The sequence below is a fragment of the Pongo abelii genome, chromosome 8 (genome assembly GCF_028885655.2).
Source record: "Pongo abelii isolate AG06213 chromosome 8, NHGRI_mPonAbe1-v2.0_pri, whole genome shotgun sequence".
Classification (NCBI taxonomy): Eukaryota; Metazoa; Chordata; class Mammalia; order Primates; family Hominidae; genus Pongo; species Pongo abelii.
In genome coordinates, this window is record NC_071993.2 from 68,623,971 (window position 1) to 68,646,812 (window position 22,842).

Below are 22,842 nucleotides of genomic sequence, written 5' to 3' on the forward strand. Positions count from 1 at the left end.
GGACCTGTTTAGAAGCCACCTGAACAGCCAGGCTATGGCAAATCAGTTGATGTTGTTGGTTGTGAGTGACCAGAACTAGCTCTGATTAACTTAAGCAGAAAAGGAATGTATCAGAAGGATATCAGGAAGTTCACAGAATCAGTGGGAAGACTGGAGACCTAGACTTGGGAAATGGACAGGAACTGTCAGCAGCTGGGAAATGGAAATGCGGTTGGCCGTGCTACCATACCAGCCGAGTTAGGCCACTGCCTGAGTCACTGCCATGATCACAGTGCATATGGCAGTGACTGTCCTCTCTGCCCTTCCTAGTCAATGCCATTGCACTGGGCTCACTGCTGCTACTGAAAAGAGTTTCCAACTACCACAATCCTCTGCTCACCCCTTGAGTCTGAGACCCAGGTAGGGAGCATCCATTGGTAGAGGGCAGAGAGGAGGAGGATGTGGCCTCTCCCACTTCAGTAATCAGATGCAGGCCCTGCTTTCCAACAAGGAAGAGGATTCAGATGTTAGGCAACCAAATGAGTAGGAAGAAATTAAATGTCCACCATGCAATACTTTACTGTAGCAGTGAAGGTTAAAGGTATTACCAAACTTGCCTCCAGGTGTCTTTTGGCCATTCTAAAATACCAAAGCCATGCCATAAGAATGTTTGCCTGCTTCTGAGGCTATTTCAGAAACTATAGTTGAAGGCGAGTCTCTAATATAAGTTTCTAAAAACTGTTTTGGACCACTGTGATGGCATTTCTTTTTTTGTTGTTGTTTTTTTTGAGACGGAGGGTGGTATTTCTTGTTAAAGAAGGCGAAGAATATGTCTGGCTGCAATTATAAAAATCCCCAATTTCACTGGCTTAAACGAATAGGGATTTTTCTAACAAAATAAAAGTTTTGGAGAAGGAGGATTGTTGGTGATGGCTCAGTGTCCCAATGACATCAGGATTAAGTCTCTTTCTTCTGTTTTCTAGGACTTTCCCTCATGGTCACAAGATGGCTACTACAGCTGTAGATATTATGTCCAAGCTCATGCAAGGAAGGAGGGGAAAGGGAAGGGTCCAACCATAGGCATCATCCCCTTTGATCATGAAAATACAGTGCTTCTCAACACTCACTTCCTGCTTTGCCACCCCTGTACTTCCACTTGTTCCTCATTTGCCAAAATAGGTTGCATGGCCACCCAGCGACAGGGATGCAAGGGAAAGATGAAAACAGGATTGTCATGATTGGCCTATGCCAATCGCAAACCACTGCCTGGGCCTGGTACACTACTACAGTGTTCAAATGAGGAAGGTGGAGGGAGGTGGATATCAGATAATATATCTAAATTCTGGTATCAGATTTGACCATTGCAGGATTGGAAGTTAGACACACAAGCATGGAGGACAAGGGCTTTCCAAGGAGAGGAGACAGAAGGAAAACACAGGGCATGTGGGGAGAACAAAGAAATTCAATTTGGCTGATGTGTAAGTAGCTGCACTTTTGGTAAACTATCCTAGAGAAGTAAAATCACTAATTGCAAGGATATAGACATAAGAAATTTTATTAGCAAGAAAAACCTGGAAACAATCTATGTGTGCATTAATAGGGGAATGGTTGAATAGGTGTAGTACATACATCCTATGAAACATTATGTAGCTGGCCGGCATGGTGGCTTGTAATCCCAACACTTTGGGAGGCTAAGGCAGGTGGATCCCTTGAGCTCAGGAGTTCAAGACCAGCTGGGGCAACATGGAAAAACCCCGTCTCTACAAAAAATACAAAAATTAGCCAGGCATGGTGGTGTGTACCTGTAGTCCCGTCTACTTGAGGGGCTGAGGCGGGAGGATCGCTTGAGTCTGGAAGGTCAAGGCTGTAGTGAGCCATGTTTGTACCACTGCACTCCAGCCTGGGCAAAAAAGTGAGACCCTGTCTAAAATACATACATACATACATATATTTTTTTTAAAAATAAAAAGAAATTAAAATTACTATGTAGCTAAAAAATGAATATATTCATTCCATATCTATAGACCCATTTATTATTAAGAATGAATGAGCAAGTTGCAGAGACCCCTAATATAACCCTTTTTGTATAAATAGGCAATAACACAATAGCTCCACATATATGAATATAGTTTATTATGAGCATGGAGCATGGCGAAAGAGGTAGAAGTTATACCCCAGGTCCTTAACAATGGATGTCTTGGGAGACTGGGTGGGAAATGCAGAGGAGGTGAGGAAGATCACTAATGTTTTTCTTTGTATATCTTTGAGTGTTTTCCTGGTTGAGGTGAACATGTGTTTCTTTCATAATTTTGGAATGCATCTTAAAGCTTTACAAAAGTAGTTTGGAAGTGGGTTATGAAGAGTCAAGTGTTACATTGTATCATAGGGAGCCACTGAAGAGTTTTGAGTAAGGGAATGATGTGGTCAGGAAAATTAACCCAGCAAGAGTATGTATAATGGATTAGAGGCAGGAGAGGTGGAGGATGGGCAGAACAATTAGAAGGTTCTTGTAGCAGCAGTTCAGTCAGAAGCTAGTAAGAACTGAACTGTGATAGCAATAATATGTGAGGAAAGGAAGAGTAAAGAGGGTGCAGGCTAGAGCCTTGAGACATACATGCCCAACATTGGGAGATAGTCGTGGGTGGCATGGTTTTCCATTAAATTGTGTCAACCAACACATCTTGCATCTTGAAATCCTGAGTAAATGGCTGTAATCCATGCATATTGCTCTTCTCCAACCTCCTCCAGCATCCCCTTATTTGACATTTACAATAAAGACATTCAAAATAACGTATGTTTTCATGAGATTTGTATCATCGCCCTCATTAAGTTGAGAACATCTTGGAACGTGAGACCATGGAGAATACTTACTGGTAGCCCCAAAAAGTGCAGTTTCATTTGTTCATCATAGTTGGTGGTTTACACAAATGCTCTTTCTTCATTTGTTCCTTGAAGGAACGGCCCTAGTCCCTACCCCCTGGGAGTTTACCATCCAGTGAAGGGGACAGACTCTCAACAGGAAATTCTATTATAAGTGAGGGTAATGGGAGGTGGGAGGATGCAGGAAAGTGATGTGTGAGCTGAGACCTGAAGGAAGAGTATGCGCAAGCCAGGTGAAGAGAAGGACAGGTAATTCCAGAGAGACAGAGAAAAGCAGGAGCAAAGCCCTTGAGGTAGGGAGTAGCATGGCACATTTGAGGAACTAAAAGGAAGCCTTGGGTAGCAGGAGTTCCGGGTGAGGGGGTGTGGAGGCAGACAAAGGCAGAAAGGCAAGCTGGGGCAGAGCCAGTGTAGACCCACCAGCCAGGGGAGGCAAGCTCAACTTGTTCTCAAGAACAATGGGAACCCGGATGCCTTTAAGCAGAAGAGAAACATGGTTGGATTTGCTTTTTAAAGAAAGAGCACGCTGGCTTGGGCTGGGACTACACGGAAACAGCAAGGAATGCTCAATGGTCCGGTTTTCCCATTAGGCTGGGAGCTGGCCAGGGGCTGAGATGACCCCATGCCATTTATACTGTTCTCCTCTGTGCAGATCCCCCTCCTGCTCTGCACCGGCTTCAGCTGCAAATGGTTGTGGTTAACAGGCTGGTACTCCCCCATCAGAAAAGTAGAAGTCCCCCTCCCTCCAATACTCCCCCAGAGTAAGGAGTTGGTATGCCCCAGATCTGAAGAAAAGAAGGGATAAGGATGGGATGTGGGTGAGGCAAGGCAGATTTCTTCTCTCTGTGCCTCAATTTCCTTATCTGTGAAATGGGGCATTCATGGTACCTACCTCAGAGAGTCGCTGTGGGCGAGGACATAATTCATACAAAATTTTTAAATGGCACCTGGCACAAAATGAACAATGAAAAAGTGTTAGTTTTTGTTTTTGTTCTTCCTGAAAGATAGGTGGGACCCTATGAGCACGGACTATATTCCCCACTGTCCGAGAGGACCGCTGATCACATCCGCAGAGAGAGCGTGAGGACCCCTGGGCCAGGCAGGTGTCAGGAGTACCAAATGACCTAAGTTTCAACAAATCTCACGTACAAGTTTGGGCCTGGGATCCTAGTCCGCACATGCTTCTGTTCCTATGACTTAAAAAGAGAGTACCCCCAGGTGAGCAAAAGGGAGCCGCCCTCTGCCCTCCCGCGAAACCCGGTTCAGCCCGAGGCCTCCCGGGTTGGAGGCGCGATGGGGGGCGCCGTGGCCTGAGATCCAGCTCCGGGTCGGTGGGGGCGGAGCCTGGCCTGGAGCGGGCGGGCCCGCGCGGCGGAGGGGCGGGACCGGCGCGGCAGCCCGCAGCCCCACCCCCAACGGAAGTGCCGCCGGGCCCGACCCTCCCTCCCGAGGCCCGTTCCCTTCGCCCCTCCCTCGGCCGACTCTTCCTGGCTCAATTCGGCTCCCGGAGCTGGTTCCGCCAGGGCCCCAGCAACGGTCCGGAGAGGAGGCCCCGGGTCCGCGTGTCTGGCTGTGTCGGGCGGTGCTCTGTGTCCCTCTCACTCCCCAGCCCTCCCTTCCATTTCTCGGTTACCTGCGCGGCTGCAGGCGCCGCGGGGGACTGCACAGGTAAAGTCTCGGCAAGTGAGGGCGCAGGTGTGGGCGCCTCCTGGGCCAGGCGGGCAGGGGAGAGGCCGACGGCACGTGCCTGGGAGATTTTTTTTTTTTTTTATAGCGATTGTATTGACGGTGGGGCCTTGGGGAGGGCAGACACGGACCCTGGGAGCGCTGCAGGGCACTGGGGAGAGAGAGGGGCGGGACTGAAGCCCCCGGAGACTGGGGGCCGGTTCCTTTACGGCCCCGCAACTTGCGCAGGCTCCGTGGTGCCTGGGAGGTGGTGCGCCGGTTGGGTGGGGGCGGGTCCAGGCCGCGGCGTCGGAGAATTGTCCCCCACCCAGTCCCCGCGGTGACTGGGTTTTGACAGCCTCCCCTCCCGAGCGCGCACATTCCCAGGTTTGCAGAATGAAAATCAATAAAATCGATGCAGTGGTAAAGAACGCGAAACATGTTGGGTTATTATTATTATTTGTGTTTGTTAAATTTTTTTTTTAAACTTTTTTCTTATAAAGGTGGTTTCAGCTTGGATAATGGCCTCAGAGAGGGACGAAAAACGCCCGCTGGTTTCCCAGCAGGGTCCGGAGACCTGTCTTAGGTCCCAAGCCTCGAAAAACGTCCCAGGGCGGCCGTGCAGGGTCTGGCGGCGGGAAAGAAGCCCCGGGGCACGCTCGGTTTCCAGATACGGCTATTCCCCGCACCTCACCCTCTGCCCTTTAGGGAGATGGCCCCCCTCCACCGACTTTCCCCGGTTCACCACCCCCACGCCCCGGGAACCGCGCCTCCTCCCCTCCCCCGCGCTCTCCCCGGCGCTTTAAATAATGATATTTGCATGCAGGGAGCGATTCATAATTATGTCAGGGCTGGTGAAATATAGGCAACATTTCAAACTTTCTATTTAAAAAACATGAATTATGGCCGCGGAAAATGTGTTCCCATTTAAAGGCGATACGAAGTATTTGGTGTCTCGTCCCCGGGCCCATCCATCACGCAGACAATAAAGAGAGTTTTTCGCCCTGACACCCGCGATTTATGGGCGCCCTTCTCTGCCCTCATCACTCACCCGCCGCGGCCGGCCTGGCGACAGGCCCGGCGACAGGCCCCGCGGAGAGACGCGCGGCCGCCCCCGCGCGGGCTAGCGCGCGCACTTTGCGCCCTCGCTGGCCCCGCAAGATCTCGGCTCCCAGAGGGAAGCACCCGCTCCCAGGAGTTGGGGAATCGGTCTTGAGGGTCCGGGCAGCCGAGTAGGAGCGGAAACCACACTGGTCCTCCTACGCCGCGCAGCCTCTCAGGGCTGGGGCTGAGCGCGCCGCGGCGGGGTTTTGCTAGCCTTTGCTGTGTCCTGGCCTCGCCGGCGCCGCGCCGCGAAGTTTGCAGGGCAGGCGGCGGGAAATTATTTAAGCGCTGGCTCGAAGTGAGGACAGAGAACTGGGCAGGGGGTTACCCAGGCCAATTCTTGGGCCATTCCGCCCCAAGGAACGTGGAGCTGTCCCCAAGCTTTCTTGAGCCCCGCCGGGCGGACGCTTCTCGGCTAATCTTTCTGCAACTTTTACAAAGCTGCCTCCTCCCCAGTTTGATCTCTGCAAACACATCCTGGGCGTCCGCGGCAGCTTGGAAACTATTTTTACCGTCTGGGGCCGAGGAGTTGCATTGAAATAAGGAAGGCGAGGCGCCTTCTCTAGCGTTTCACCCCGGGCCAGGCTGGGTCACCCAGTGGCCTCTTTGCCCCCCCGCCCCACCCTTCGCGCGCCTTCCAGAGCCGTCATCGAATCTCTCTTGCTAACTTGCAGCCCTCTGGGGGTTCTCCGAGACACAGGCGCAGGAGGGAGCCTTCGTCGAGGAAAGTTCCGGCTACCTTTGTTGGGGAATTTGCTTTCATTTTTCACCGCGGGCGAACCTGGCCAGGAGGGTTGCTGAAGCACCGGCAGAGGGGGGGCTGCCAGGCACTGCCAGGCAGCGAGAGGCCGCTCGACCTGGGGGCGCCGCTTGTCCAGCCTCCTTCGGAGGCCAGACTTGCAGCCACCCGGGCACTAGAAGCCACCTCGAGTCCTGCGTTGGGCCGAGGTGTCGGTGTACACGCGAGCCGGGAGCCGTTTCTTGCAGGATGCTTGCGAGCTGGATTTATTCGGATAAATGCAGCGCAAACGACAGCCAGAGAAATCCCGTCGATTCTAAAAATGACAAGGTTGAATTTATTAGACTGAGAGTCATATGTAAGTACAGGGAGATGAAAATTATACAAACAGCTCCACGTCCAGTGTGAACACCACTGATCGCTTCCAGCTTCCAGGGCATGTAATTAACACATCTGAATATTTAGATCTAGAGAGAAATATAAAAATACTCTTAAATTCTCCGTGTGTGGACATATATTTCAGTTGAAAACATTCTAGAGCAAGTGTCCTTTACAGCCCCTGCTTGGGTGTCATCTGGGCTGGAGATAGAACTTATGTCCAAATAACCACCCGGAGAATGTCATCTATAACCAGAGTGAGTCCCGCATCGCTGAGGGTTAACGTATCTACAGATCTTTAAATATCTGCGGCTTGGCAGAGGTGAAATAAATGTATTTAAGAAAAGCAGGCGCGAAGATAACCGAGCCACTGTGTCCAAACAATATTTCTGGGCATGGAAATACATTTCCTACAAGGTCGGCGGTGGAGAGTGCAGACAAATGGAGAGGCTTTCGGAAACCCTGTGTGGGGGCCACCGGTCCTGGACCCCATGCACCCTGCAAGTTGAAGTGGGCTCTATTGGATGTCTGTGGCCTCGGACTGCGGCGTGACTGCTGCGAGAGTCTCGGCCCTGACGCCCAATACTGCAGCGCTCTGGGGGTCCTCCGAGATACAGGCGCGGAGAGCCTTCGCGGGGCACTGAACCCGACATATCAGGTGGCAGGCCTGGGCTCCCCCGGGCAGCCCTTTCCTCACAGACACTTCAGCTACCCCTCAATCCTGGCTCCACCTGGCTCTGGCAGTGGCCGTTTGGGTCTATAGATGTGGAGGAAGAGCGCAGAAAAAGGCGGGTCCGGCTCGATTCCGAGGCATCCCAAAGCAGGAAGCCGGAGGCCACTGGGAAGAAGGCCACGATTTTTGCGCCTTCTAGAAGCCAGGGCCCACCCAAACTCTTGGGACACTAACTTGAGGGTATATTTACTTGTATCAGGCACCCACACACACACACATAGTCACTACTGAGGCCCGGATGCCCCCGTGAGTCTTATCTACATATTTGAAAAGCCAGGGCAACGCCAACAGCGAGGTCGGCAACGTTACAGCTGTGAAATTCCAAGGCAAAATACTAATTCCAGAATAGGACAAATGTCCACCACTCTCTCTCCCTCTTTTTCCTCTTCACCCCTCCAAACCCACCCAACCCTTAAATAGGCGCAGAGCTTCTCAGAGCCCCTGCTCGGAAAGAGATTATAGAGGACTTTGCCATGAGTTTCTGGGAACTGCACACTCCTGGGGCAACCCTGCCGCGGGAGAAATAACCCGGGCCCTGAGAACGTCCTACTCCAGGCAGTGTGGCTGCGCAAGAAAGGCTTATACGGCACACCAAGAAGAGGGAGCCAGAATGGGAAATACTCCCTGGCAAGTAAGAAAAGGGAAAAGGAAATGGAGGAAAGAGATGGGGGAGCCCAGAAAGACGCGGGAGAGAAAACAAAAAGAAGGGAGGAAGAAAAGAAATGAGAGCCAGGAGAGGCGCGCCGAGGAGAGCGCAGGCCGTGGCGAGACCCCGGGCCGGGCCGCGGCTCCTGCACGCCAGGCTTCTCCCCTGCCCCGAGCAGCGGCGAGGGCCGCGCGGGACTGTCCCCTACTGGCCCCGCGAATCTGGGCCTTGCTCCCAGTCGGGTGGGGCGGACCTGGGTGCAGAGGCCTCCGCGTGCGCTTTCTCTCCCCGCTCCCAGGGACCGCGAGGCGGGGCAGGACAGGGGTGGGGAGGCCCCCGGGGGCGCGCGCCAGTCCGGGACTGTTTGGGTGCTCTGGGCCAGGCTTTCCAGCTCGCCGGGCCTGACCTGTCAGGCGGATTATCTTCGAGGGAGATTAATAGGGGAGGCGGGCTGCAATAATAATCGTTTTGTTTGATGTGACAACTCTGATAGGCGTTGATTTACTTACAAACTGATAGGCTTTTAATTGAGCGCCTCCGCCGAGCCCGAGATGAAAGGGAAGCGGCGGTGAAAGGCGGCCCGCCTGCCCTCCGGCCTCAATACTGATTAGCCATCTCGACAGTGAATAGTTCAAGGCATTTTCAAACTTTTTTCCTCAGCTCTTTCCCCTTCCTTCTCCTCCTCCCACCCCCTCCTCCAATATCTGCCTTGCCCACTCCTTTTTTAGAGAAAACAAATCATTTCCATTGTGCGCAAATAAAATCCGCAGGACATCCACGCCAACCGCTGCTGGGGGTTGGAGGCTTTAGGCCTGGCGCAGAGTAATTAACGGCCCCCACCCTGAGGCCCGCGCGGCCTTCGGGGGTTTGGCCTCCTGCGCGAGGTGCGCAGGCTTGGACGCTTGCGCCTCCCAAAGGCCCTGGGCGCGCAGGCCCCCAGGCGCCCCCATGCGCTCGGACCCTCGGAGTGGAGTTTTGAGAAAAGCGAACGCACGCAGACCACGACCCGCACCCACGCAGCACAGCGCAGCCCCACAAGCGTGTGCGGCCACACCAGGGGACGCGGGAGCCACTCCACGGCCCCCCCAGGCTTCTGGTGCTGAGGCTGTCTCCCCTGAGCCGCCGGCGTAATAAGCTGCTGGAATTAGAGGAGAGGGGGAAGAGCTGAGTCTGGAGGCTGGGAAGGGACGCCCTTGGCTGCGTCACCCCCAGCCCTGCCGCAGGCCCCAGAATTTCAGTGCCCGAGCCTCGCGGGGAGGCTGCGGCGATAGCGGCCCAAAGGTGGGCTCGCGGCGTTAGGAGCACTACCATTGGTTGGGTCGACACCTAGACGGCCGCGCACTCAGTGACCAGGCACACATGGACACACCCGAAGGATAAGAGTGCTTCACAGACGCGCTGCCCCGCAGAGACAGCGTAGGACTGTCCCGCCCTCCGAAACGCGCACCTGGGACTCGCACCCCGGAGACCAGACAACTGCCTCCCTCAGCGTGGGGCCTCCCCACCCGCTCTCCGACTCACCTCCCTCAGATGTCGCACGGACACTACAAACCCCCTTGAATGCAGGTGTGCTCTTACACGCTCACACTGACAAACACCAGCCCCAAGCACACACCGCCTCACTCCCCTCTTCTCTCCAAATGAGCTTCAATCAAGTTACCATCTCATAAAGTTTACCAACCCAAAGAATCAAGGAATAAAATCCAAACTCAGAAAAAGAATGCCTAGGAGCAAATTCTAAAACTCACCCCGGAAAGTTCTCGGTACCCGTGCGGAGTGGGAGACAGAGAAAGAAGCTGGGGAGGGGAGTGAGGTGGGGGAGGGGAGTGAGATGGGCCAAGAGGAGAGGGCGAGCACTCCGAGGGCAGGTTCCAGACCCGACCCCCGCGCGCACCCGGCTCAGCCCCAGGTGCGTGCCGGTCGAAACCGGGTCTCCAGGCTCGGCCCCCGCCCCCCACGCGGGCACAGACTGGCTCCCGACTCCCAGAGCTCCCAGCCCCACCATTTATCAAAAAGACTTGACAACAAAAGAAGAGCCGGGGCGGAAAAGCGGAGGAGGGGAGATTCAAAGTCTTCCAAGTCGTTCCGAGGAAGGGGGTGTGTCCTCCTCCCCACCCACCCCCTCTAATTTCTGCGAGTTTCTGGAGGAGACCCTCGAACCCGCTCCGGACGCTATCAGAGCCCCGATAACTCACGCAGCGCCACAGGCATGCATACACACTGGGCACCCAGGTCCAGGTACCCGGTGGCACGCACAGCGCCTCCCCTTTTCTTCCCAAACAACCCGAGTGACGGTGCAAATCGAGGGGAACGCGGCAGTCCCGCTCCGCTTCCCTGGAAGAACCCGCGTTCCCACAGGCAGCCGCCCCCTCCCTCTCTCGCTCCTTCCCTCGGCTCTCCCAACGCAGGTCGTTCCGACTCGGCGTTCCAATAAATTTGAGAGAGCAGCCCCGAGTGACCGTGGCTCCCCAGCCTGCGGGGATGACGGCAGGTGGGAGAAGGTCGGGGAGGGGGCATGAGTGAGCCTGAGATGTTTCTTCCCTCATACACCCATGGCCAGGCCTCTTCTTCGCAGCCTCTTAGCCCTGCTTACGACCCGAGGGGGTCAAAGAATTGAGGCGAGGTTTACCCCACCATTGACCTCCAGGACTAGAGGTTCCTTGGTGTTGTGGCTCTTAGAAGTATCCGAGTTTGGGGTTAGGGATCTACGGAGGGTGGCAGCCTGACCTCCGCACGCTACACGCCCCGCGGGAACTCGCGGCGGCGGGGTGGGGGGGCGGGAAATCTCCCGTGTTAGACGTTGCCGCCGCTGGTCTCGGGTACCCGGAGCCGCGCCCGAACTCCGCGACCCCCACAGACCGAAGTTCCCAGAGGTGGAAGGGCGTCTCTCCGACACCGAGAGGGCAGGCGCACACTCCAGGCCTGCGCGCCCCTCTCAGCGCCCTGGGCGCACCTGCGCACTTTACTCTCGCTATTCATTTTCCTGACACCGTGCGCCTCTTTCCCCTCTTTCATTCTTTTTCTTAGAGCCCCCACCCCACCCCCATCCCAGGAGGCCGCTCCTCTTTTCCCCTCCTCCAGTTCCCTCTCGATCTCCTCCTTCCTCTCCGTCTCTCTCTCCCTCTCTCTTTTTCCCTTCAAGTCGCACCCGCCTTGTAATCAGCAACAAAAGCTGACATAAATCACGGGAGGATTGACAAGAGCTGACAAATAACTGATTGATTGCGGGCGAGGAACATTGACAATTGATGGAGGGGTGGAGATGCCCAAAGAAGGGGGGGAGGGAGGAAAAGAGGGTGGAAGGGGCGAGTAAGAATGGGGGGTTGGGGGGAGAGACTGAGTGTGAAACAGAGGAAACATGTGATCCCTGCTGCTGCCCCAATCTACGCGTCCCCGGGCGTCACGTGGCCGGGAAGGGCGGAGAGCCCAGCGCTCCTCGCGGTGTCGAGCCGCCGCCGCTGCGACTGCCCATCTAGCTTCTGGTTTCTCCGCCGCGGAATCTGAGGAAATTAGAGCGGGCGGGCGGGCTTCTTCCAGCTCCGGCTCCCCACCTTGCCTTCTTACCCTGGTGGCTGCGCTGCGCCGCGCGGGATCTCGATTACTGCGAAGGAAAAAACACTGGGTGTGCAGGTTCCCTTCGCCCCTGGAGTTGACAGTCCGGCCGGTGTCCACACTCCCACCGGTGCTCCTTCTGGACACCCCCGCAGTCTGTTCCTCACGCGCACCCCACTCCAAAAGAAGGTTTCAGTTTATTTTCGAGCTGGGGAAAGGAAGAACGACGAGGAGGAAAAAAGAGGGAGGCGGCGGATGGTAAACGTAGAATAAATGTCCATCTCGTCCTCGCAGCGAAATCGAGGGAGGGGACACACAGGGGGGCGGCGAAGAGGGAGCTGCCCATTAAAACCAGCTCTGAGAGTCCTGGCGGCGGCGGCGGCGGCGGCGCGGGACGCGTCACATCCCCTTGACCCTCCAATCACCTCGGGCTCCCATTTGATTGGAAGGCGGCAAAGGCTTTAATCTCTCCCTTGGTGCAGCTGCTTTTGAAGTGAGTTTCCTCGCCAGAGCCCCGGCTGGACACGCAGCGGCTCACATCGCAGAGCGCAGCGCCGGCGCGGGGCCGCGAGAACGCAGCGCAGGGGAGCAGCCCGAGGTGGACACCGCGAGCCGCCCGGCACTCCCGCAGTCCAGCCGGCTCCTCTAGCCCGGCCACGGCTCCGCTGCGGGCCACCCAGGATTACTCGCGTCTGGCTCCAGGCGCCGAGAAGGCGCGCTGGGCGCCCGTGGCCGCCGCGCCAGCTCCTCCTCCTCCCGCTGCTCCTGCTCCCTGGGCGAGCGCGCAGCCCCGAGCCCGCCCCGCGCCTCCCGGAGCCCTCCCCCCCGCTGCTCCCATGCGCGCGGGTGGGTCATGAGCACAGCGCCCTCGCTTTCTGCCCTAAGAAGCAGTAAGCACAGCGGCGGCGGAGGCGGCGGCGGCGGCGGAGGCTGTGCAGACCCTGCCTGGACCAGCGCGCTCTCTGGAAAAAGCTCCGGCCCCGGCCCAGGCTCGTCTCCGGCCGGCAGCACCAAGCCTTTTGTGCACGCCGTGCCCCCCTCTGACCCCCTGCGCCAGGCCAACCGCCTGCCAATCAAGGTGCTGAAGATGCTGACGGCACGAACTGGCCACATTTTGCACCCCGAGTACCTGCAGCCCCTGCCTTCCACACCCGTCAGCCCCATTGAGGTAAGGACCCTCTCTCTGGATCGCACTGGGACCACTACCCTGGGTGCCACCCTAGGGCTTTCTTTTTCTCGGGATCTGGGCGGAGGTGGGGGGGTCTGAGTGATTCAGCTCCCGAATGGGGGAAGAGGCTACTGCTTCCGTACCTCAAAACTAGGGCGGAAAAGGGGGAGGAAGTGGAATAGGGCGTGAATGCTATAGGGAGCAAGGCTGCCAATACTTGTTTGTTTCTCCTTTCGATATGAAAGCCCCTACCCCGACCCAGGCCCCTTCACTCGGTACCGAAGGCAGGCGGAGGTCTGAAATATGGTTCCAAAGTCGCCGTCCTTAGGATCCCCAGAAGCCAGTGTGTGCACACAGCCTCTGAGGCGCCAGCCGCCCGAGTCCTTGCTCTGAAGAATTAAGGAGTGTTTGTGGGGAGGGGATACAGTTCTGGATCTAGGAACCGAAAACCAAAACATTTTGCTTTTTAAAAATCTAGTTAGCGCTCAGAGAGGGCAGGAAAGATGCTGCTGGAGGTGGTGGTTGGGTGGGGGGAGCAATCTGCTGCCTTTCCCAACGGCGAGAATGTTTGTGAGTGGGTGTTGAAGAGGGGGTGCCGCCTAGAATTGCGCCTCGGGGCTGGGAGGATCTTCGTGGGCTGTTGCGGAGAGGCATTTGAACCCCAGAAGCCAGGATTCTAAAGGGTTTCCACTTCTTTCTCTGTGTGACCTCCCCCCCATCGTCTGACCCCGCAGCTCGATGCCAAGAAGAGCCCGCTGGCGCTGTTGGCGCAAACATGTTCGCAGATCGGGAAGCCCGACCCCTCGCCCTCCTCCAAACTCTCCTCGGTTGCCTCCAACGGGGGCGGCGCGGGCGGTGCCGGCGGCGGCGCTGCGGGCGACAAGGACACCAAATCGGGCCCCCTGAAGCTGAGCGACATCGGCGTGGAGGACAAGTCGAGTTTCAAGCCGTACTCCAAACCCGGCTCGGATAAGAAGGAGCCGGGAGGCGGCGGTGGAGGCGGTGGCGGTGGCGGGGGCGGCGGCGGGGGTGTTTCGTCGGAGAAGTCGGGATTCCGGGTACCGAGCGCCACCTGCCAGCCATTCACGCCCAGGACAGGCAGCCCGAGCTCCAGCGCCTCGGCCTGCTCGCCGGGAGGTATGCTGTCCTCGGCCGGGGGTGCCCCGGAGGGCAAGGACGACAAGAAAGACACCGACGTGGGCGGCGGCGGCAAGGGCACCGGGGGCGCCTCGGCCGAAGGGGGACCCACGGGGCTGGCACACGGCCGGATTAGCTGCGGCGGCGGGATTAATGTGGATGTGAACCAGCATCCGGATGGGGGCCCGGGAGGCAAGGCTCTGGGCTCGGACTGCGGTGGTTCATCGGGCTCCAGCTCCGGCTCCGGCCCCAGCGCGCCCACCTCCTCCTCAGTGCTGGGCTCTGGGCTGGTGGCTCCCGTGTCACCCTACAAGCCGGGCCAAACAGTGTTCCCTCTGCCTCCCGCGGGCATGACCTACCCAGGCAGCCTGGCCGGGGCCTACGCCGGCTACCCGCCCCAGTTCCTGCCACACGGCGTGGCACTTGACCCCACCAAGCCGGGCAGCCTGGTGGGGGCGCAGCTGGCGGCGGCCGCGGCCGGGTCTCTGGGCTGCAGTAAGCCGGCCGGCTCCAGCCCCTTGGCCGGAGCATCTCCGCCGTCCGTGATGACAGCCAGTTTGTGCCGGGACCCGTACTGCCTCAGCTACCACTGCGCTAGCCACCTGGCAGGGGCGGCGGCCGCCAGCGCTTCTTGCGCACATGATCCGGCCGCTGCGGCCGCGGCGCTGAAGTCCGGATACCCGCTGGTGTACCCCACGCACCCGCTGCACGGTGTGCACTCCTCGCTAACGGCCGCCGCGGCTGCTGGCGCCACACCGCCCTCCCTGGCCGGCCACCCCCTCTACCCCTACGGCTTTATGCTCCCTAACGACCCGCTCCCCCACATCTGCAACTGGGTGTCGGCCAACGGGCCGTGCGACAAGCGCTTCGCCACGTCCGAAGAGCTGCTGAGCCACTTGCGGACCCATACGGCATTCCCCGGGACAGACAAACTGCTGTCGGGCTACCCCAGCTCGTCGTCTCTGGCCAGCGCCGCCGCGGCCGCCATGGCTTGCCACATGCACATCCCCACCTCGGGCGCACCGGGCAGCCCTGGGACGCTGGCGCTGCGCAGCCCCCACCACGCGCTGGGACTCAGCAGCCGCTACCACCCCTACTCCAAGAGCCCGCTCCCCACGCCTGGTGCCCCCGTGCCGGTGCCCGCCGCCACCGGACCCTACTACTCCCCCTACGCCCTCTACGGACAGAGACTGACCACCGCCTCGGCGCTGGGGTATCAGTGAGAGCGGCCGGGAGGGCGAGCGAGGGAGAGGAAGGAGCTGGGGGAGGGGAGGAGCCCAGGGAGGGGCGGGATCACGGCCCAGGCTGCTGACACCCGCGCGTGGGGAGGACTCGGGCCACGAAAGGAAAGAAATGTATACCGTATCTATCTACCCGACAGCAGCGACCGAGACCCGGTGGGACACTCCCCTTCTCCCCACTCTCACCTCCCCACCCAAACTTTATAAAAGTTGAAAAAATATCATTTGACTTTTTATAGAAAAAAGAAGGAAAAAATAATTGAGAAAGTGTTCATCTGAGGACTGCATCGGTGGACACTGGTATTTATTTATGTTAGCTCCAAGCGGACCCGTGGTTCAAAAGTGCATTATTTAGTTTGAGCTGTGTAGGTAAAAAGGAGGGAAAAAATTTAAAACTTGAGGGTAAAAATGTGGAAAACAAACCCTCCCATCCCTTGTAGATTATAAATAAAAGCAAAACCGCCACAGAACTAGAGGTCTTCTCTTTAATGTTACTTTTAAAATTGCTATGATTGTATTGTACGTTATTTAATGTCTGATTGAAACACAAATTTACATGCATGTTTGTTACAAAAAATGAAAAAAAGTCACAATTTGTCAGCTCTGATTTCAAATTGCAATTATTTTTAAGGTGTATACCATCGAAGAGAATGGGTATTTTTTTGTACGTATTCTGGAAGAAAACAAAAAAAAAAAAGAAAAAGAAAAAATTCTATTCCAAAACCTCATTTGCCTTATTTTGTTCTTTAAAAGGAACACTTAACTATTTTTAATTTTTAAGTCCACCCGCTGAGAAGGGGACAAGGTTTACGTCATGTACTAAAATAATAGACAATGTATCGCTTTAAAGATTAAAATTCCGTATATTTGATGTATTAAAGGGTTTTACTTCTTCTTCTTATCTTTTTTATTTTGGTTAAAGAGAGCATGGCAGTTTCGGCCGCAGTGGGTTCCGGGGCCTCACTGCTACTCCTTCTTCCCGGGACCGTGGCCGAATTTCCGATCGCTTTGTTGTGATTTTCTGGGAGGCAAAGGCGTCGGAAGGGGCTACCAGCCGCGAAGCTGGCCTTGGGGAACATATTTTTAGAGGATATTTCACCATTTGGAAAGATAGTGTCCTCCGCTATCTATCATTTCGTTTTTATTTCAATTTTCTCTTGGCAGCTGGCTTGTTAAAAGTGAAAGGGGGTGTGTGGCGGGGGACAGGGTTTTTGTTAAATTTCTCTCCTGAGCTTTTTGGGCGTTTGGGTTTCGTTTTGTGCAGAGTGGAGCAGGCCGGGACTCGCCGGCTGGGCCTGGGCCGGGGCCTCGGGGACGTGGGGCAGCGTGCTGCCCCTGCGTTGGCTTCCGAGCCTCCCCTGCCCGCGGCGGGCAAGCCGAATAGACTGGGAGGCGGAGGGGCGCTGGGGGAACCTGTGTCCCGGGCCTGGGGAGAGTACGCAGGGACCCTCTGGTCCCTAGGGGAGAGTGCGTCCTCTTTTCTTTTCTTCTGGCTGCCCAGGGCTTTCTAAACGCTCCCACCAACCCTCGCCCTCACCCCCACCCCCACCCGCCGGCTCCTTCCTCCCTCCAGAGTCGGGACCCAGGGCTGGCCGGCGCCACCGCTGCTTTTCCCTGTCCGGGTGTCTCTGCGGCCAGCGCTCTATTCCAGTCCGCGCCGCAGGAGAGCGCGCCCGGCCAGGGACCCGGAAAGCCCCCCCAAGTGCGGCCCCACGAGCGTCCCGGCGCCCAGGCCCGGCCTTTCTGGGGCTACCAGGTGGGCACCTAGGGCTCCGCTCTGCAGAAGCGCGGCGGGAGTCTGGGTCCGGGTGCAGCTCCCTGTGGCACGGGCCGCTGTCTTCTCCCCAGCTTGGGCCGCAGGACGAGCTGCCCGAAGCGCCGAAGGAAGCACGCAGAAAAAAGTCCCAGTCCCTTTTGGGGGGAGGGGGCCCGAGACCCAGCGCCCCCTCCCAGACGCTCCAGGCCTGGGCGCTAGCCCTGGTCCTCCGGCTGGTTGGGAGCTCTGAGCCCAGAGCGCCCTTTCCGGGGATTCCGGGACCGTGGAGTCGCACCCCAAACGTGAGAGCGCACCCCAAACTCCCCGCTCCCTGGGGTCAGGCTATTCTGGGTTCTCCGAGTCTCGGGATCCCCTCGGCGCTCAGGTACCCCCGTTGCCTCTGGGGACTCACGGCCGCGCGGAGTCAGCCTTTGGCCTCTCGCCTGTGTCCGACAGCCCGCGGCCCCTGCCGCCATTTGCACTGGGATTGGTGACTTTGAGATTTTCCACCCTCCTCCCAGCGCCAGCCTCACGGCTGCAGGGCCTTTACCCGGGTTGCACGCAAAGCCACCCCCAGCGACCTCCCGGACGCTGCGGGGAGCGCGCGGGCCGCCGCCTGGAACTGACTTGGTGGGGACTCTGGCTCCGCCGCCGTCTCCGCACCCCCGACCCTGATGTCCGGACGTCGCGAGACCCCAGGAAACAGAGCTGGCGCCGAGGAGGACCCCTGGCCCGCAGCGTCCTCGGACGCCGCAGTCCCGCTCCCACTCTGGTCCGGCCGAGAGAGGCTGGGCTGGGCCTGGTTCCTTCAGAATCCTGGCCGGCGGTCTTGTCGCCCCGGCTCTCGGACAGACATCCCCCGCCCTGCAGGTGAGAGGGCGGGCGCGCGTGGCGGTGCTGCAGCCGGGGTCCCATGCTCCGGTGCCCGCAGCTCGGGACCTAAAAGCCAGGGGTCTACCACTCTCTCACCAGCAGCAGCCACGCGCTCCTGGCCACTGCGACCCACAAGCTGTGCCTCTTTTCCCTAGCGTCTTCGGACAGGGGTCCCTGAGCCACCACACCTTGCCCGCCGGGAAGGACCTAGACATTCCCCCGCCCTGGGATTCAGGCTTGGGACCAGCAGGGAGACGAACTCGGGACGTTCGTGCCTTCGTGCCCCTTCTTGGTATTTTATCAACACAGCCCAAAACCAAAGCCCCTTAAAAGTTTGATGAGACCCCTTCCGGGAGCAGCTACACAGAGGCAGCTGCGTTCCGCCGCTGGGGCGCCCGGGGGTGAGGGCAGAAAGGATTTCCCGACGTGTTGGACGGATCCGAGTCACCCCGGTCGCGCGGAGCCAGTATCTGCTGCGTGTCCAGGCCGAGGTGCGAGCCTCCTCGGAGGGACAAATGCCCCTCCCCAAGGCGCGCCCCCCGACTCTCTCCAGCTTTCTCCCGAACAGCCGCGGGATCCCCGGCGCGCCGGCTGGCGGCTGGAGCCCGGGCGGAGCGCCGCGTGTCCACCAGGCGGCGCTGCAGAGCCCGGCGGAGCAGGAAGGAGCCTCGGAACCCCGGCCAGCGCGCGGGCAGCCGGCTGGATTGGCATCCCGAGGCCCCGCGCTTCCACTTTCGCGTGGCTTTGGGAGCAGTGTCCAGGAGGCCCCTCCCTGTGGCTCCTCGCTTCTTTTCTCCTGCTGCGAACCGTCTCCCCTGCTCTTCTCCACCCCCTCCATCTTCTGCCCTTGTTTCCTCCTTGTTCTCTATTCCTGTCCGGAGGATTGGCCCAGGTGTCCGTCGCTTCCCAACCTGGGGAGCTCCCACCCTCAAGGCTCTGACACATCACCTTGTCTGCCTTGCTGAAGCAGTCCCCACACAGGCCTGCATTCATTCACTCCCTCCTTCACCGATGATTTCCTAGTGCCTACCCCTTGCCAAGGGCTGCTCATCCCATTTACTCGTCCCTGACACAGTTTGAGAAACCGAGACTAAGTCCTGGAGGCCAGTGGCAGGGCTGGCAGATAAAGCCCAGGTCTTTCCCCCACCATCCAATCTTATCCCCCTACCTGTCCCTCTGGTGGTGACACAGTGACCCTGGTGTCCTTGTGCTGGGTAACTCTGCATAGATGCAGATCAGGGAGGTGTGCCTCCGAGAGAGCTGCTGAAGAAGGACCAGCTTCTGAAATCTGCCACAAGCCTGTGGACCTCTGAGTAAGCACAACTAACACAAATGCAGATGCCTGTCAACACTCGCACTCACTTGTTTCCACACTTTCACTCCTACTTCCACAGAAGCCACCCCCTGCTCTGACTCTGGCACACCTGGTTACGTGTGGCACACACTTATGCTCCGACAGCAGACAGGAGAAGGAAAGATGTGGGCTTGGTCTTTAAGCAGTGAGGAAAGGCAGATAAAAAAGCCCCGCTAGGTGATGAACTTCTTGTGCTTTAGAAAACTCATAAGGCTGCAGCTCCAGCGGCACAATCCGTTAGTACACAGTACTTACACAGAAAACTCGTAAAAGTTGCCCAGAAGGTGGGACCAATCCCCTGCCAGGTCATCCGCTGGCCTCTGCTGCACGTATTGGCTTAGGGTTCCTCACCGAATGTGGCTAGCAGCCTGGTGGTGCTTAGAGTGACTGGAAAACCCAGGCTGACCTGCTCACATCTGTCACGGGCTATGCCCAGCCCATGGGATCCTATATCATCCCACTTACACTTCACAACAGTTCCATGAGGTCATTAGAATCTTCACCCCATTACTAGACTTAATACCTGGATGATGAAATATTCTGTACAACACACCTCCATGACACAAGTTTACCCATGTAACAAACCTGCACTTGTACCCCTGAACTTAAAAGTTAAAAGACTCTTCACCTCGTTTTTCAGATGAAGAGACTGAGGCTCAGCAGGGGAAAGACAGTGGCTTGAGTTACACAGCTAGTGAGAGATGGCTATAAGCAGGGATTCTCACCTTGGCTGCTCCTGCCTGATGAAGTTTTAAAGCAGAACAGTGCCTGGGAGCCAGAGATGCTGTTCCAGCTAGAGGAGGGTGTGGTGAACATAGCTGGGTTTTCAAAAAGGTTTTTGGTGTTATTGTTATTATTTTATTTTTTAATGGAGATTTTCTTTTTTCTTTTTGTTTTATTTTATTTTTTTGAGACAGAGTCTTGCTCTGTCACCTAGGCTGGAGTGCTGTGGCTTGATCTCAGCTCATTGCAACCTCTGCCTCCCAGGTTCAAGTGATTCTCCCACCTCAGTCTCCTGAGTAGCTAAAATTACAGACATGCACCACCATGCCCAGCTAAATTTTTTGTATTTTTAGTAGAGACAGGGTTTCACCATGTTGGCCAGGCTGGTCTCAAACTCCTGACCTCAAGTGATCCGCCCACCTCAGCCTCTTAAAGTGCTGGGATTACAGGCATTAGCCACTGTGCCCAGCCTATTTATTAATGTAGATTTTTCAAACAGAGCGGTAGAATGAATAGTGTAATGAACCCCCATAAACCCATCACCCAGCCTCAACAATGATCAGCTCATGGGCAACCTTATTTCCTCACTACCCCCTCCAACTCATTATTTTGAAATAATAAAGACACCATTTCACCTCCTCAGTGCTTGTCACTTCCAGCTAGGGTTTCAACCTATGCTTGGGTTGGCCCCCAATCCAGGGCTCATCCCGCTGCCCCACCTGGGTTGAGGCTCAGTGAGCTAAAGCATATTACTCTCCAGTTCATGCACAGTATATCTGGGATTTGAACCTACTTCTTTCAGACCTGGAAGCCAAGCACTTAATCCTACCCCGTGCTGGGAGTCCCCAAAATTCCCAAGGGTACTAAGGCCTCTATGCCCAGTGTGACCCAGAGTGAGCCCAGGCGGTATCTGGGCTATTAAAAGACTCAAGCCCTGGCTAGGAAATGCCTTAGTTGGGACACTCACAGTACAAGAGATATTCCTAGAGTGAGACCAGCATAAAGCCACATGCTGCAGTGGAAAAAGCACAGATTTGGGTTCAGTCTAACCTATCTTTTAGCTCTACCACTGACTCATATCTAAGGCTAAGTCTCTCTTGACCTCAGTTTTCTCATCTGTGAAATGGGGACATTGATACCAACCTAATGGGGCTGTAGTGAGTCTCAAATTAAGTAATAAATTTGAAAATGGCCAACCTACTGCCTAGTTCATACTGGTTCTTAGTAAAGACAAGTTTGTTTCTTTCTTTCCTTTCTCCCCAAAGTCTCATTTCATTTTGACCAGCCTTCTTGCTCAAGAACTTCCTGTGGCTCCCTGTGGGCCACTGGCTTAGAGCTTCACTCCACTACCTGGCCATCAGGGTGCCTGTAATCATGGTTCATCCTTGATGATCTTGCCTCTGTTTGCCTGCTCTACCTCGTGTCTCACCAATCTTCAGAGTTCAAATCCTCTGCCAGCCAGCTAGCCCCCCAGCCCATCCTCCAACACCCTGGTGGATGGCACCCATCATACACTCCTTCCCTGGAATGCCTTCCTTTTTCCCTTTCTACCAAAATGCTCTCAATACTCTCCTCTTCCAGGAAGCCCTCTAGATCTTTCCCCTACCACACACTGATCTTTCCCTCACTTTGGATTCCCTCAGCACTTAATGCAAAGGCAGAGGGTAAAGATATAAAGGTCACTGTACCAGGGACCAGGACACTTGGGTTTGAGCAGTGCCTCCTTATAGTTGTGTGACCATGGACAAGTAAGTCACATGTCCTCTGTGAAGCTTGTCTCCAAAACTGATACAGGGCTGTGCCTACTAGTGTGAACAGCACATTGCCAACAAGAATAATATTAAAAAGTAGCATGAACTGCACACTTACTAGTCCATCCATTCACTTATTCATGTTACTATTACTGTCCCCATTTTACAGGTGACGAAGCCGAATAAAGTAACACTGTGCTGGTCCCCATGCCTGGGATTTTGTCCTCCACCCTCTTTTCCTTATTACCAGCAACACAAAAGTTCTACTTTAGATCTCAGGCCAAGTGTGACCTCCTTCTGGAACGCCCCAGGCCCTTTTTATCAGATTTAATGTCCTTTCCTTTGCTCTATCCTGCCATCATATTCTCTTTATGTTGTCCAGAAAGCCTGGATTCTGGGTTACTGGGGAGAAGGGATTATCTCCTATACCTACTTCTAATCATGGCAGCTAGCATGGTACCTGGAACATAGTAGGTGCTCAATAAATAATAGGAGGGAAGGAAAAGGAAGGAAAGAAGAGAGGGAGGGAGAGAGGAGAAAGCAGAGGAAAGAAAAAAAAACAAAAGACAGAAGGAGGACAAATGTGCATGAATCGGGAACTCCTGGATAAAATTATGCTTCCAAAGAAGGGAGGGTAGGAGGAAAAGTAGCAGTGGCCTTAGAGGAACTTTGAATGTCTTTGCCTGAAGCTCAAAACTCAGGGCCAGGTGAGCTTCCATGCATCAGCTGGAAATAGCATTTGCTGGCAATAACAAAGACTCCTAAATAGTGGCTTATGGAAGACAGATATTCTCCCAGACTGGAGGTGGGCACTCCAGGCTTGGGGGAGCCCTCGGTCACCAGGGACCCAGGGTCCTTCTGTCTTCAGTTCTGCCAACCCAGGAAGCTTTCATCCTTACGTCATCTCTGAGTCCGAGATGGCTGCTTGAGCTCAGGCACCATCAGCTCATTCCAAACCACAGGAAAAGGAACAAGAGGTAAAAGGGACCCTCTCCCTTTGAATAGGTCTTCCTGGAAACCACACTGCTCCTCAGCCTGCACCTCATTGTGTAGAGTTGAGTCACTTGGCCACATATAGCTGTCAGAGAGGCTGGGAAATGTCATGTTTAGTTGGGTACACTGCCACCTCAGATAAACTCAAGGCTTCTATGGACTGAAGTGTG

The 22,842-nt window shown here is 56.0% G+C and overlaps 2 protein-coding genes across 2 annotated transcripts; one reads left to right on the plus strand and one right to left on the minus strand.

The window, feature by feature from the left end:
• Positions 1-1,518: 1,518 nt before the first annotated feature.
• Positions 1,519-11,183, minus strand: LOC103891653 (uncharacterized). The gene is made up of 4 exons (XM_063727602.1): positions 9,873-11,183; positions 4,009-6,683; positions 3,752-3,806; positions 1,519-1,739 (listed from the first exon to the last, which is right to left on the minus strand). The coding sequence occupies exons 1-2, from the start codon at positions 10,668-10,670 to the stop codon at positions 6,543-6,545; spliced, it is 939 nt and encodes a 312-aa protein (XP_063583672.1). The 5' UTR covers positions 10,671-11,183; the 3' UTR covers positions 1,519-1,739; positions 3,752-3,806; positions 4,009-6,542.
• A 136-nt stretch (positions 11,184-11,319) lies between these two features.
• ZNF503 (zinc finger protein 503) lies at positions 11,320-15,945 on the plus strand. The gene is made up of 2 exons (XM_024253954.3): positions 11,320-12,844; positions 13,579-15,945. Exons 1-2 carry the CDS (start codon positions 12,530-12,532, stop codon positions 15,202-15,204), a joined length of 1,941 nt encoding a protein of 646 aa, XP_024109722.1. The 5' UTR covers positions 11,320-12,529; the 3' UTR covers positions 15,205-15,945.
• The last annotated feature ends 6,897 nt before the right edge of the window (positions 15,946-22,842 follow it).